The 14,596-nt window shown below is 30.1% G+C and overlaps 5 protein-coding genes across 5 annotated transcripts; 4 read left to right on the top strand and 1 right to left on the bottom strand.

The window, feature by feature from the left end:
* Window positions 1-94: 94 nt before the first annotated feature.
* cgd3_3090 (conserved hypothetical protein) lies at window positions 95-1,999 on the top strand (the record flags this gene model as incomplete). The annotated part of the gene is made up of 1 exon (XM_001388083.1): window positions 95-1,999. The coding sequence occupies one exon, from the start codon at window positions 95-97 to the stop codon at window positions 1,997-1,999; it is 1,905 nt and encodes a 634-aa protein (XP_001388120.1).
* Window positions 2,000-5,005, bottom strand: cgd3_3080 (hypothetical protein; the record flags this gene model as incomplete). The annotated part of the gene is made up of 1 exon (XM_626863.1): window positions 2,000-5,005. One exon carries the CDS (start codon window positions 5,003-5,005, stop codon window positions 2,000-2,002), a length of 3,006 nt encoding a protein of 1,001 aa, XP_626863.1.
* Window positions 5,006-5,961: 956 nt separating this feature from the next.
* Window positions 5,962-7,749, top strand: cgd3_3070 (WD-40 repeat protein, SMART LisH domain; the record flags this gene model as incomplete). The annotated part of the gene is made up of 1 exon (XM_626862.1): window positions 5,962-7,749. The coding sequence occupies one exon, from the start codon at window positions 5,962-5,964 to the stop codon at window positions 7,747-7,749; it is 1,788 nt and encodes a 595-aa protein (XP_626862.1).
* A 1,720-nt stretch (window positions 7,750-9,469) lies between these two features.
* cgd3_3060 (putative exportin 1) lies at window positions 9,470-13,270 on the top strand (the record flags this gene model as incomplete). The annotated part of the gene is made up of 1 exon (XM_626861.1): window positions 9,470-13,270. The coding sequence occupies one exon, from the start codon at window positions 9,470-9,472 to the stop codon at window positions 13,268-13,270; it is 3,801 nt and encodes a 1,266-aa protein (XP_626861.1).
* Window positions 13,271-13,503: 233 nt separating this feature from the next.
* cgd3_3050 (hypothetical protein) lies at window positions 13,504-14,463 on the top strand (the record flags this gene model as incomplete). The annotated part of the gene is made up of 1 exon (XM_626860.1): window positions 13,504-14,463. The coding sequence occupies one exon, from the start codon at window positions 13,504-13,506 to the stop codon at window positions 14,461-14,463; it is 960 nt and encodes a 319-aa protein (XP_626860.1).
* Between the last annotated feature and the right edge of the window lie 133 nt (window positions 14,464-14,596).

Here is a 14,596-nt window from a genome sequence, read left to right as displayed (position 1 = left end):
GTATAGAATAACTGGTTTTAAAGCCCGCATGTGGGGAGGTGACGTGCCGTTATTGAAAAAAAATTTTTAAAATAATTTATGGAACCAGTACATTATGGAAAGAGTTCGAGTTGTTCTTAGGGTACGACCTAATGCTGATGGGAGCGATGATGAAGATATTGTAGATATAAGGGGCCAGAGAAAGGTTATAATATCTAAACCTGGAAAAAAAAACACATACTTGCTTTCACAACAAACTAGATATTATGAGTACACATTTGATCATATATTCCCACCTAATGCTGATCAGGAGACTGTTTACAATATATCAACATGTAATTTTCTTAAAAATGCAATATCAAATGGAATTAATTTAACTGTATTTGTTTATGGTGCAACTGGTACTGGTAAAACATATACCATTATTGGAAACGAGAAAAATCCTGGGATAGTAATTAGAGGGATCAATGAAACATTTGAATATCTTTTCAGCGATGAAAGGTTTGTTAAAGATAATAACTCCGATATGAGCAGTAGTGAAAATAATAGCTCAAATGAATTAAAGCCTAACTCAAATTTCTTTGTAACTGCATCATACATGGAAATTTACAATGAAACAATTAGAGATTTGCTGAATCCATCCAATAACTCTTCAAATTGTCAATATTCTTGTGAAATACTTGAAGATCAATCAAATATACAAATTAGCAACCTGACTCAACTACTAATTGAAAACAGTAAGGAGGGAATTCAAGCTTTAAATTTCGGAAATAAATACCGAAAGATTGAACAAACTGTCGCAAATAATGTGTCTTCAAGAAGCCATGCAATTTTCCAACTATCTATATTTTTAGAAAGAAAAAAGTTATTTAATATATCTGCAAATAACAATCCACATAAATTCATTAGAAGCAATAACTATAGAAATGATCATTTTCCTAGTGAAAAACTGTACAAGCCCTCAATAAACAACTCAACAAATCCTCAACTTTGGTGCAAGATTTCGTTTATTGATCTAGCTGGCTCTGAAAGAGCAAGCGCAACGCAAAACAGGGGAATTAGATTAACTGAAGGTGCGCATATTAATCGTTCACTACTAGCTCTAGCTAACTGTATTAATTCTTTGGCTTTATCAAGTTCGAGCATTGATGGGCAGTCCATTCTTAACCAGAATAATGATAATAGATACCATGTTAAATATAGAGACTCAAAATTGACTCATATATTAAAGAATAGTTTAGAAGGTGAAAAATGCTTTGTTGTAATGATTGCAAATATTTCCCCATCATCCAAAGCATTTGAAGAATCTCATAACACGTTGAAATATGCTAACAGAGCAAAAAACATCAAGGTTAAAATATCTAATCAATTACTAAATGATAATGAAGAAAATGATCTGTCATGTACTTGCAACTGTAATATCGGGATCAACTCTTTTGATCAGAAGGTTAAATCTAAAAAAAAATCGCAGATTGAATCTTCTTCACAAACTATAATTTCCGGACTAGTTACTGTTGAAGAGAAGAAAATTTTTCAAGATGAGAATAACTATGGTCTGAACTTGATTCATCACATAAATAATAATATATATGATGTAATTAATTCCTTAAGTGAATTTTCAAGTCAAATATCAAGTAAAAAAGTTAACGAAACTATTATTGAAAATAACTCCTTTTCAGAAAAAGAGAACAATTCACTATTTCAGCAAAGTGAAATAAATTACTCGGATAAGCAATTAAACAGAGCTAGCTTTGTTTCGACGCAATCTAATGATGAAATTAACTCCCTGGAAATAAGCAAAGTAGGTGAATCAATGTGCATTATAGAGTTATTTAAGGAACTTGAATCAAAAATATTTATTATTATGGCAGATTCACTAAACAAGTTAAAAGAAATTAAGTTAGAGTACAATGAAACATTAAATAGCGAAGCTTTACTATTAAAGAAAATACAAGAATTAGCTGAGGATTTCTCGATTAAACGACAAAAAAAATATACAGAATCTTTTATAAATGAATAATCAAGAATTAGTATTTTCGTAAGCATCGAGTTTATTTTCTACTGAGTTTAGGAATTTTATAATGTTTTGGAGTTTCCAATCCAATTCTTCTTCTATAACACTTTTTTCAATGCCTAATCTCTTATTCAATACATGGTCAAACTCGAAAATCACGCCAATTAAAACTTCCTTAACAGATAGAAATATTGACATTGGGCTGGGTAAAATAGAAGAAACAACCGAGTTTAAATGCGCTTTATCATATTCGTATCCCATCGAATTTAAATTTCCTGAATTCCTAAAATTGGTTGGCTCACCGTTGCATGATTCATTTGACAGTTTACAATCAATATCTACTTTTGAGTCACCTTCATAACCAATTTCTGTAATTATAGAGTAAAATAATGTTTCCATTTCTTCTTTGCCTGCAATTGAAAGGTAAAGGTTCAGATACTTTAAAATATAATTACTTGTATGAAACTTTAAATTTTTCCAAAACAATTCAGTAGATTCTCGGATGTACTTATGATTTGTACATTGTAGTTCTTTAATATCACTTGACTGAATTTCAGGATGAACTTGCAGCACGATTTTCGTTAATGGGAGAGAGATATTCGAACAAATATTGTTGATCATTTCTTCTAAATTTGAATTTATTAGAACATCAACTATATTAACAATTGAATCTAGTGTCGCCTTAAAGCACAAAAGGTTAGAATCTTTTATTAAAAGATTTGATTCTGTTATTTTTGTATTGGATAAATTTTTTTCATTACTTTCTAACTCGCATAGATTTCTTTCAAATACATCAAAACCTTTACAGTTGTTTTGCTTACTTAAATTTATAAGCTCATATTTTAAATAAAGTAAATTTCTAACAATAAATAAATTTCCATGATACATCCTTGAGATTTTATCATTTAAGTAGAATTCATTACATATAAATTCTTTCGCAGAAACCAATTTATCACAGCACTTTTGAATAATCAATTTATTCAAAAATAAATAGCTGGAATTAGGAACTAAATTATCAATAAATGATAAAGCTAACAACGTATTCTTCACAACAGGGTAGCATCCAATACTAACGTTTATTGCTCTACCATTTTGTTTCTGGCAACTTTCATTCGAAGGCGCAGTATTTCTATCATTGATGCTTTTCTCAGATTCCTCCTGAAAAATATCAAAGTACTCATCTTCGAATAAAAAATCTTCTGCATCACTATTAGTCTGCAGACTTATTTTGTTAGGTGGGAATGAAACATTCGTCAATAGTTCACTTTCATAATGATGCTTGTTGTTCTCAGGACGTAAAGTTTTATTTGTAACTTCAAAATCTTCTCCTTCCATTAAATTATTATGGGATGAAGCTTTAGATAAATGACCTCGGTTAGTTGATATATTAGAAGCAGAATCTTCTAGAGGCTGAAGGCTTCTTATTAACCTTTTATCTGCACTAAATAATTGCAATATTTCAGGATAATTTAACTCCTCAACTTTTAATTCATAATCTTGAATTTTTTCTTTTATAAAGGCCTCAGTACAATACATGAGTTGTTCAAGTATTGAGCTTTGAAGTTTTATTATGTAATGAAGAAGAGAAGACAAATAGATATCCGGAAAGGAAACGGACTGGTATAGGTCGTTAGAGATATTAACTATATCTTGTGACAAGTATTGAATTGATTCTCTTAACAATTCTGGATCTCTTTGAGCTTTAATTTGTAATATTAGTGCGTTATAATATTCATTTCCGAACCTTTCAATCAGTGAGCTGAAATAGTTATTAAATTCGATGTTCTTTTTAGAAGCATTAATTTTATTCCCAAGTTCCCTGCTTAACCTCTGAATTTCATAAATCTTGTTTTCATTCTTTCCATTTAGAGTTTCTTGACAGCAGAAAAACGATTTATATGTTGCCCATTCATATTTACAGTAATTCAAAACCAGTCTGGTAAAACTTTTAATATTTAATGCCAAACAGTTTTGGGAGTTTTTGCCTGAATAAAGCTTTTTCGAGCCAAACTTAATAAATGACCTGACCCCACAACATTCGTCCGAAATTCTTAAGTCAATATAGTATCTTTCCATTTCTTCAATTGCAGATCTGTAAGTTTCATTTTGTAAAGTTTCTTTATATCTTTGCATTAATAATTTTATATATTCGTTAAAAAGTTTCCCTTTAGCTCTTAACTGAGTAAAATATAGGGAAATATTATACCCACCTTTATTTTCTCCATTGTAATCTAACGGCTGTGAAGATATTTCTGTAATATTATGGTTTTCATCTACGCTGTTTTTCACTTGGCAGTCCTTTAATATATTTTTCATGATATTTTTTATTATGCAGCAGAGCCTAACTCTTAATTTTTTATAGCCTTCAATATAATAATCTGTACGTTTCAATTCCATATGGTTTTTGAAGAAAATAATTGAATTATCAATTATTTCAAAGCAACTAGAAATCTCCTTTAAATTGTTTGAGAATTTATCATTTTGTAGTTTATAGTAGATGATTGTATACTGTTGATAAGGAAATATATATTCCTCAATTATTCTTGCCTGAGACTCTAGGTTTCCAAGCTGTGATATTGAAGTGTCGCATATAGACTGAAAGCAAGATGTATTTCCAATAAATTCAACCTTTCTGGATTCAAGTTGCTCTAAATTTTTTTTATTGATTGTATTTCTATATAGTATATCATCCCATTCGTTTTTAATAATATTAAAACTAGTTTTAATCATTTCCAACTTATTAAATTGGCTTTCAACTAAATCTTCCTTAAAAATATTTTTAATACAATTATCTGAGTATAAGCTAGTTTTATTAAATAACTCTTCTGAAAAATATTGTTTTTTAGGAACTACAATCCCACTAACAAAAGTCAGTTTATTTAATTGTTCTGAAATATTGCGTAGAATCTTGATACTACTTTCAGGAATTAAATTGGCGGAATTATTTGTTGCCATTGAAGGTCTTCTACTTGGAGAAATTGAATCTCCATCAATACTAATCTCGTTATTCATTAATATTCAACAATTTTACTAATTATTTCATTCAACTTAAAGAATATGCACACTTTACGGAATCATGTTACCGCCGTTTCCACTAACTTTAAAAAGAAGAAAAAATTGGCTTAATGCGTGCAAAAGAATCCGTTGAATTATTAATATATAGCTTGACGATATTCCATAGACAAACATGTGTATTTCATGTAAATATTGCTGAAGCAGAAGCATCAAATTACTGGAGGTTAGTTAAGCTTTAGTTTCACATATTTTTAATACTAAATACAAAAATCGCAGGAACTTTCTTTCCAAATCTTCACATAAAGATGAATTTTGCGAAACACAAGGTGTTCCAAAAAGGCACAGTTCAAAGAAATACTATAGGCATATTCGTCTACTTAATGGACTTTTATTCTCAATGAAGTCTTTTTGTAAAAGGCTTATTCCAAACATTACCAATGATAAGGACGGGTAAATTTATCTCAAAAATTTGCAAAGAAAATGTTTATTATTAAACACTTTAGATTTATTTCCTATACCACGGAACTATACAAGCTGTATTGTTTTGAAACTCTTTCAGGGCACAAGGTTAGTTAAAACTATTTAGTGATTATTTTAATTAAAAATTTAGTTTATTTTGATGGTGCATCCATCAATTCACTACGGAAATGAGCTGCTGAGGTAATTAATCATTTAAAATATTAAGTAAATTTTAATTAATATCATTTCAGGCAACTATACTCTACCATTTATCTAGAAAATGTTATAAAATCCCCCGAATATAATTACGGGTCTTTAATAGATAATCAATTATTTGAAAGTTCATTGGGATCATTTTTCAAGCACTATATTCAAGAAATTTCGTAATATTTATTTTTGATGCTCTAAACTTTTTTTTGCAATACTTCTAATTTTGTTAGAATTTTTAACTAGCGTTTTTATTTGCGCCTAAAAATTGTTAAAATTATTATTTTATGGATCACGTTAACTTTTCAAACGTAAATGTGCTCAAGTTAATCCTCCAATTTTTGTTGGAAAGTGGCTTGTTAGAAAGCTATTCTACTCTATCATATGAAAGTGGTGTTAGCCTAAATTGGATTGAAAGTGTTGATGAAATAAGAACAATAATTTCTAAAGGGCATTGGAATGAGCTAATTGAAGTATTAAAATATATCAAAATTCCAGCAAATTTACAAATAATTCTCTTTGAGCACATTGCTCTGGAATTGTTAGAGTTAAAAGAACCATTTGTTGCTCAATATTTGATAGAAAATAACAAATCACTATTTTTGCATAACCAATTTGATGAAAAATATAACACTCTGCTCGAGATAATTGAAAAATCAAAAAATATAATTTCAAATGTAAAGAATAATTCAGTTGAATTAAACTATTCCTCAATTTTAACATTTGTCAAAAATAGCTATTTAGAAGGAGAAAGTAAAGAAAAATCTAGAGAAAGATTGTCTAAATTAATTACAGAGAATTTCATAGAAGTTAGAAAATCGTTGTTATTAGAAGTTATAGGGGATTCCTTGAAATATAAAAGTACCTTAGAATTAGACAATGAGGAAGCATGTGAGAACTTAGGGTTTGATCATAATGAAAATAATTTTACATGCGGCCGAAAACAACTGCAATTTAATGAGACGAAAGAATTCAAACTGTTTAAAAGCTCTTCTACTATCATTAATACAGAACAATTTGGAGATCTGTGCTGCATTACATTCACTCCCTCTGGAGAACATATATTTGCAACTTCAAAAGGGTATATTATTATTGGAAATGCTAATCTGTACGGTTTTACAAATAAAAACGTAAATTCGAAAAATATATACTCACATTGCGAAGAGGAAGTTAAAGTATTGGGTTTATCTGCAACTTGCATTAAAAATCAAGTTAGTTTTGGAAATAAATTTGAAAATGATCATAACTCTGATCGTATCATAATTGCTAGTACGAGCGAGAAAGCAGATATAAAGGTTTGGGACTATTCAAACTCGAATTTTATTTTTTGTGTTAATGCATATGAAAGTTATATAACTGATTTTGTATTTAACAAAGATGCAACCTGTATACTTTCCTCATCAATTGAAGGTATCATAAAAATTCATGGTTTAAAATCGGTGCGTACAATCAAGTACTTTCCAAAAAAAAGTGAATTCTTTGTAAACAAAGTTTCCTATAATAATTCAGAAACAATGGTAATAAGTGCACTAAGTAATGGTAGTATTAATATTTGGGATATTAAGTCTAGCAGCTGTATAGCAACGTATGATATATGTTCCTCGCAAATATTAGAATTAACACTGGTTAATAACTATGATCTTTTATTTTCAATCCAAAAAGATAGAAAGTTAAAAAAAAACATTCAAACATTTGATTCGTTCTTTATCAGATCAAAATCAGGGATGTATTTGGTTGATATTTCTAATGGAGAAACAACAAGCCTACCAATTGGGGAAAATGTAATGAAAAGTTTGCTTTTTTCTACATTTAACTCAAAAATGAGCATTATTATTTGTTTGCTGAAGAATTCTAAAATAGCAATTTACGATATTATAAATCAGAACATTAAATACGAAGAGATAAATATTGAAAATCCATGTGAAAATGAGCAAATTCTTATGGACCAAATCAGTGGAAATATTGTTATTACTGCTAAAAATAAATTAATTAAATTATATTACAGCAATCAGGTGTCTAACAAAGTCGATACAGATTCAAAAATTTCATTGATTTCAACTAACTCCAAGTTGTAATAATCTCTCGTCATATTTAGGAATTTAGAATCACTTTTACATCCTAATATACTCTTAAACAAGCTATTAATAAGCTTGCAATTTTTTATGCTATAAATGGTGTGAAGTATACTAATTGGAAACATATTGTTTGTAGTCGAATTACTGTAATTAGGAATAACTTTGTGGGTGTTTTTGTTCAAATAATCAATTATTTGTTCAGCTCCTTTTCCAAGAATGCAAGAATTTTCATTTATAATGGAAATAACTTCTGATTTATCAAGTAATTCCAAACCAAAATATTCGCTCTGGCAAATGTCCAAAAAATATTTCGAACAAAGAGACTCAAAATTTTCATCCACAAAAAAACTAGTATTATCTCTGATATTACTGGCTTTACTTTGATCAAAAATCGCAATATTTCTGAATGGATGGTTTACAGCTCTTCCTAATATACTAAGTGGATTCGCATATATACTGTTAATATCGCCTGCTGTAATACTAGTTTGATATACAGCAAATGCTAATGCAGCCAAAGGGTTAAAATTGCTATTCAAATTTCCATTTCCCAAACTTTCAATGTATTTTAAGTCCATCAACCAAATATCGTTGCAAAAGTTACTTTGATCCAATAGGAATCTTGTGTTTGCAAAATTCGATATTTTAATAAGATTAAAATTATTAGTTTTTGTAATTGAATCCTCATTCATTAATAGTGAAAGCGATGGCTTATATGCATGAGGTGCTTCTTCGTCTAAAAACTCTAGTATTTCGTTTGAAATATTACTAAATATAGAGTCTACTTCAGTAGACAAGTGAATAATTCTATTTTGATCAGAGTTTTCGAGTTTATGACGAACAATCTCCAATACTTCATCTCTTTCAAGATCTAAATTTATACCACTTAATCCATAGGAATTTTTTAATAATCCTGGCATGAAACTTGAGTCTGAGCACTTTTTCCTATTAATCGCTGCATTGTGAACATTTTTCTCTCCTATTAACCTTTTTAAAAACAATAGGCTATTCAATTTATTTAAATAAATTCTATCATTATTTCTTTGTTCAAATACATTGATTTCCCCATTCCAAGGTGGTTGTTCAATCAAATTCCCTTTATTTGCAACAGAAGTTTGATTTTTATCATTTGCGCAATACAAAGTATTGTTTTGAATTAAATTTTCAATGCCCAAATAATTACAAAGCTCATCTTCAAACTTAAAAAGATTATTTCGACTGTAGCTTGAGTCAAAAATGGCAATTGATCCTGGTTTGATACTACTTTGCTGGCTTTTATTAGATTCATTAGATTTAACGTCGCACATATAATTATTATTTAAATAGATTTTATTGAAGTACGTACAAACAATTGCCGGTATATCACCCGAAAAAATATGTATATTTTCCATTTCACTAAGATTCATATTCTGTTTCGCTACATATCTTTAAATCTAAATTAATTGGTTAAAATGCGATCATCAAATGGACTTGCTTTCATTAAGTATAAATTTGGCGGTATACAAGTTTTTGGCTCTTAAAAAGTACTCACTTTTTTATTAGACAAGCAAATTAAAATTGTATAGGTCGTATTGTACGTATTTTAAGGTAATCATTAGTGTACAAATTACATTGAACTACCTAAAATTGAAATTCAGGACAACTTTTTAGTTTGCCAAGACGCATTAATGAAGTTAATCTATAAGGTACTAACAACATCGAGTACGAAACATAACTAGCAATAATGGATATCTCCCTGTTATTGGATTTATCTCAGCCTTATGATCTTCAGAAGGTTGAGATGCTAGATGAACTAGTAGGTGTTATGTATGGATTACGCCCAGGTGACAGAATAATTGCAGATAAGATTTTAAGCGAACTAAAGCAAAAAACCGATTCTTGGAGAATAGTTGGCAATATTTTGCAGCTAAGTAGTGACTATAATACTAAATTTTTTGCACTTAGTATTTTAGAGAAATGCATTCAATTTCAATGGAAGATTTTGCCGTTTGACCAAAAGACTGGCATAAAGCAGTACATTACTGAATTATGTATTGAGCTTTGCCAAGACGAAAAAATTCTCAATGAAAATAAACATTTTTTAAACAAAACTAATGAAACTTTGATTATGATTGTTAAACAAGAGTGGCCTGATAATTGGGAAAATTTTATTACGGAAATATGCAATGCAGCCAAAACAAATCAATATATTTGTGAAAATACAATGAAATTATTGAGACTTTTAAGCGAGGAAGTATTCGATTTTGGTGAGGATCAAATGGTTTCAAAGAAAGTTGAAAAATTGATGGACATATTAAATCAACAATTCCCTCAAATTTTGTCGCTAATATTGTTTGTATTAACTTCTTATTTAGAAAACCCACAAAATATTAAGGTTAACTTAGTTGTTTCGTCACTCCAGTGCCTGTGCCATTATTTAAAATGGATTCCGCTAAATTATATATTAGAATGCGATTTGAGGCCTCAGCTACCTCATTCAATAGCTTCAAATGGTAATAACAATATTATTTACAACCTTCTTCAGTTCCTTTTGGACCACTTTTGGGGAAATCCCTCCTTTAGACTCGAGTCAATTAAATGCTTAACTGAAATTTCTCCTCTGAAATTTGATGAAAATACAAAAGATAGCAATGGAGGTTTGAACAAACAGATAGAAGATCAAATGGTTCAAATATGGCTTTCAATTGTCAATCGCATTAAAGAGGTCCCGAATGAATATGCGCAGTATGATAGTATGCCAAATGTTTCCACAAGCACAAGATTGTACTATGAGAGATACTTTAACTATATCGCACTCTTGCTTTCTAGTTTCATTAAAACTCATAGACTATCGATTTGTGAAAAGTATCCAGAGACCATACAAGGAATGGATTTTGCTCTAGAACGTATGGTAAATATTAGTTACATTCAAAATGATGAGATTTTTAAAGTTTGCGTCGACTTTTGGCTTCATTTCACTCAACAGCTGGTCTATGATGTTTTAGATAATTCAAAGAAGAAGTCAAATGACAGCTCAATGATGAACTCTCAAGCAAAATCATCGCCCTTGTTTCTATTGAAAAACGATACTTTTGGAAATATTGATAATTCTGATCCTCACAGACAAGAGAACCCATTTAACAATCCTGAAGAATACAGTTCTAGATTAGTCCACTATCAGTCATTATTATGTGATGTCAGAAAAATGGTAATATGTAGGATGGCAAAACCACAAGAAGTTTACATTGCTATTGATCCAGAAACAGGCGAAGTGACCAGAGAAAATATTCCAGATACAGATGAAATATCTTTATATAAGTCCTTGCGTGAGATATTAATTTATTTAAGTAACCTAGGCCAAAATTATATGGAAAAGATCATTTTGCAATTACTTCAAGAAGAATTCGATGTTGTTTGCATTAATTGTGGAATTATTTGTACTTGTAATTCTTCTTCTGGCAATCAATGGAATCCTATAAAACTTAATAGATTGTGCTGGGCTGTTGGTAGTATTAGCGGAAGTTTGAGCAAAAACATTGAAAGGAGACTAATAATAGAAGTCATTAAATCTTTGTTGATGCTTTGCGAAAGAAAAAGAGGTAAGGCCAATAAAGCAGCCGTTGCTAGTTGTGTTATGTATGTAGTAGGGCAGTATCCAAGGTTTCTCAGAGACCATTGGAAATTTCTTCAAACTGTAATCAACAAGCTGTTTGAGTTTATGCATGAAACATTTCCTGGGGTAAAAGATATGGCATGTGAAGCATTTTTGAAAATTGCAACTAAATGTAAAAAATCAATGAGTTCGAATAATTTTATTGATGGAAATAATAGAAGTTCAAGTAATCAAATGCTGCCAGAAATTATTGACGGCGGTTCACAAGAAATTAAGTTTTTAAAGTATATGATAGGTTATTCTCACGAGCTAAAACAGCATCTTGATGACAAACAAATACTTATTCTAATACAGGGAATCTCATTAACTATCTCTTCTCTAAAGGATGTTGATGAGCAGTATCTGTACGTAACTGAATTACTACTCATTTTTGATAGTTTATATTGGAAGGACATTATCTCCAGATTGGTTGAATTGAGATCTAATCCTGATAACCAAGGTATAATAAATGAATTGTGTTCGATGGAATGTTCACAAAAATTGATTATTATTGTACGCATTATGGAAACAATTGCATCTAGCTGTGGAGTTGGATTTGCCCGTGTACTTATTGAAAGAAGTTCGTTCTTAGTTGAGCTTTATAAATTATATTCTAATTTCATAGCTGGAGAAGTTCAGCGAAAAGGGATTGTAATTATTTCCCATGCTCATATTAAGCAATTAAGAATTTCCAAAAAAGAAATAATTAAATTAATTAACTCTTTTATTTCTTTTATCGCACCTAGAAAAAAACTCAAGTTAAGCGAAAACAAGAATCTTTCTGGATATATAACAGATATACAATCGATTTTGTATCACAATATCACAGGGACAGAAATGCTGCAATATATTATACATCCAATTATTATTCCAGTTTTAGAAGATTACCATGCATGCATTTCTGAGATTAAGGAATCTCAAGTACTTATTTTATCGAGTACAATTATCGTGCGTTTAAATGATATTGTTAAAGCGAATAATGATTTGTTTAATGCTATCATTTACCATCTCTTCGAATCCACTTTATCCATGATTAAGGACAATTTTCATGCATACCCAGACCATAGAGAGTTTTTTTATTCTTTCCTGGCTGATTGTAATGAATTTTGCTTCTTGCAATTATTCAACTTGCCAGGAAATATATTAACGCTTTATATTGAGAGTATTATTTGGGCTATTAGACATGAACAACCAAATATGGCGGAAAAAGGATTAATTGTATTGTACAACTTTTTAATTAATTTGATTAATCATAATAGCTCGAAGAATAACGGTATTCAGAGTTCATGCGCTCAAAGCAATACACTTTTTCAATTTTGCCATGCATTCTACTTGTCAATAATTAGGGAGATATTTTGTGTATTGACAGATACATTACATACATCGGGTTTTCAGTACCAAACAATGGTACTTTATGAGCTGATTAAAATCTCAGAATTCTCTCTATTTGAAGGAAATCAAGGCAATAAGCAAACAAATATAGCTTCTAACTCTTCATTAATATGCGATTCTTGCCAAGGAACCACATGTAAAATTTCAAAAGTAGGAGTTATGGAGTATATTGCAGACTTACTCATCAAATCGTTCATTACCGTCCAAAAAGAGCAAGTTGAAGTCTTTGTACTTGAACTTTTCAATAGTGTTCATAGCAAAACCATCTCTGACTTTCAAAGACTTGTACATGATTTCCTTATTCAAATTAAGGAATTCACTAATGAGGAGAGCAAACAAATGTTTGAAATAGAAAAAAGTATTGCATTAAAACGTGCAATTGAAATTGAAAACAGCAAGCAGTGGATGATTCCCGGCCTAATAAACCAAGAAATTGGGCTAAACTCTAATAGCGGTGAGGGTGATGATGATGATATTGAAGATGACGACGAAGACGAATAAATAGTCAAATATTTAATTCTTTAAATGTTCCAATTATAGACAAATATATTATATTTGCATCCATCATTACTCCAGCTTATTCAAACCAGAGGTCCGGGCACTTTGGAAACTTTGTTATAATAATTCTACAAAACAATTTTAGAAAAATGGGACTAGGTAGACCTCTACAAAAGTTTAATTATCTCTTAGCTTAATTGAATTTTATTCTTTTATTTTTGTCTACTTGAAAAAATATGTCAATCAGACGTGAAGAAGAGGAACGTAGGTTTTGTCAAAATATTAGTCCTAGAGGGTGCAGGAAGGAGAATGTGAAAAAAGATCAACTTGAATTTGAAGGAGTAGATGGGGATGAATTTAAGGATATAAACCCTGTGTATGGATGTTTGGTTCCGTGTCTTAAGTGCTGTATTTATCCATGCAGAGCTTTTTTCCTTACTGGAAGATGTATATCACAAAAAAGAAGAATGAAAAAAGCTAAATATAGCAAAAGAAAGTATAATAATAACAATGCATACTCGTACAACGCAAATAATCAAAAACCCCAATATAATCAATTTTACAGTGCAAGCAGCAACATAGGAGTAAGCCCAAATTTACAAGGTTCAATAAATGCTGATGGCTCAGTTAAAGGAAATTTAAGACACCCAACGTTAGCAGGGAATTGTATTACACCTATTTGTTCGGGCTCATCTGCTTCTTTCTGCACTATTCAGGCTGAATATCCTTCTAATAGACGTTCCGTATTGCCTTCTTCAAGTTCTTATGGACCAAGGAGGTATGTTGAAAAAACTGTTGAATCACCTATTTTTAATGAACCAAATAAACTGACTTGTAACTGTTTAGGGAATAGTCATCAAGAGATAGAGTTTGAAGAAAGATACGATAACATTGAGTCCAATTCATTCCATAAAATTGTTGACAACACGCTTTCTCGAGAAATAATTGATGAGAATTATTTCATAAAGCATAGTGAGAATCAAAGTAATGAATTTAAAGATTTCTTTCCAGAAAATTCTGAAAGAGAGTGCTTCTGTATTGAAGAATGTTTTGAGCATAACTTAAAAGATAATAAAGCTTACCCCAATAAAGGAAACCTGCTTACAAATAGCATATTTTCTTCCTGTACTCCGTGCGAGTATAGCGATCACGTTAGCCTAAAATATAGTCAGGGAAACTGCTTTGTTGATAATTGATTATTTACGCATTATAAACACTGTAAAAAATAAAATATCATTTAAATACTAATGGAATATTACAACACAGTCATTTACAATATCTTCTAAGTCAAGTGTGCTGCAATTGAAAGAAATAACTAGAAAGACATAA

Source organism: Cryptosporidium parvum, chromosome 3, assembly GCF_000165345.1.
Source record: "Cryptosporidium parvum Iowa II chromosome 3, whole genome shotgun sequence".
Taxonomy (NCBI): Eukaryota; Apicomplexa; class Conoidasida; order Eucoccidiorida; family Cryptosporidiidae; genus Cryptosporidium; species Cryptosporidium parvum.
The sequence above is the reverse complement of the archived record's forward strand: the minus strand, read 5'-3'. Positions and strand labels throughout refer to the sequence as shown.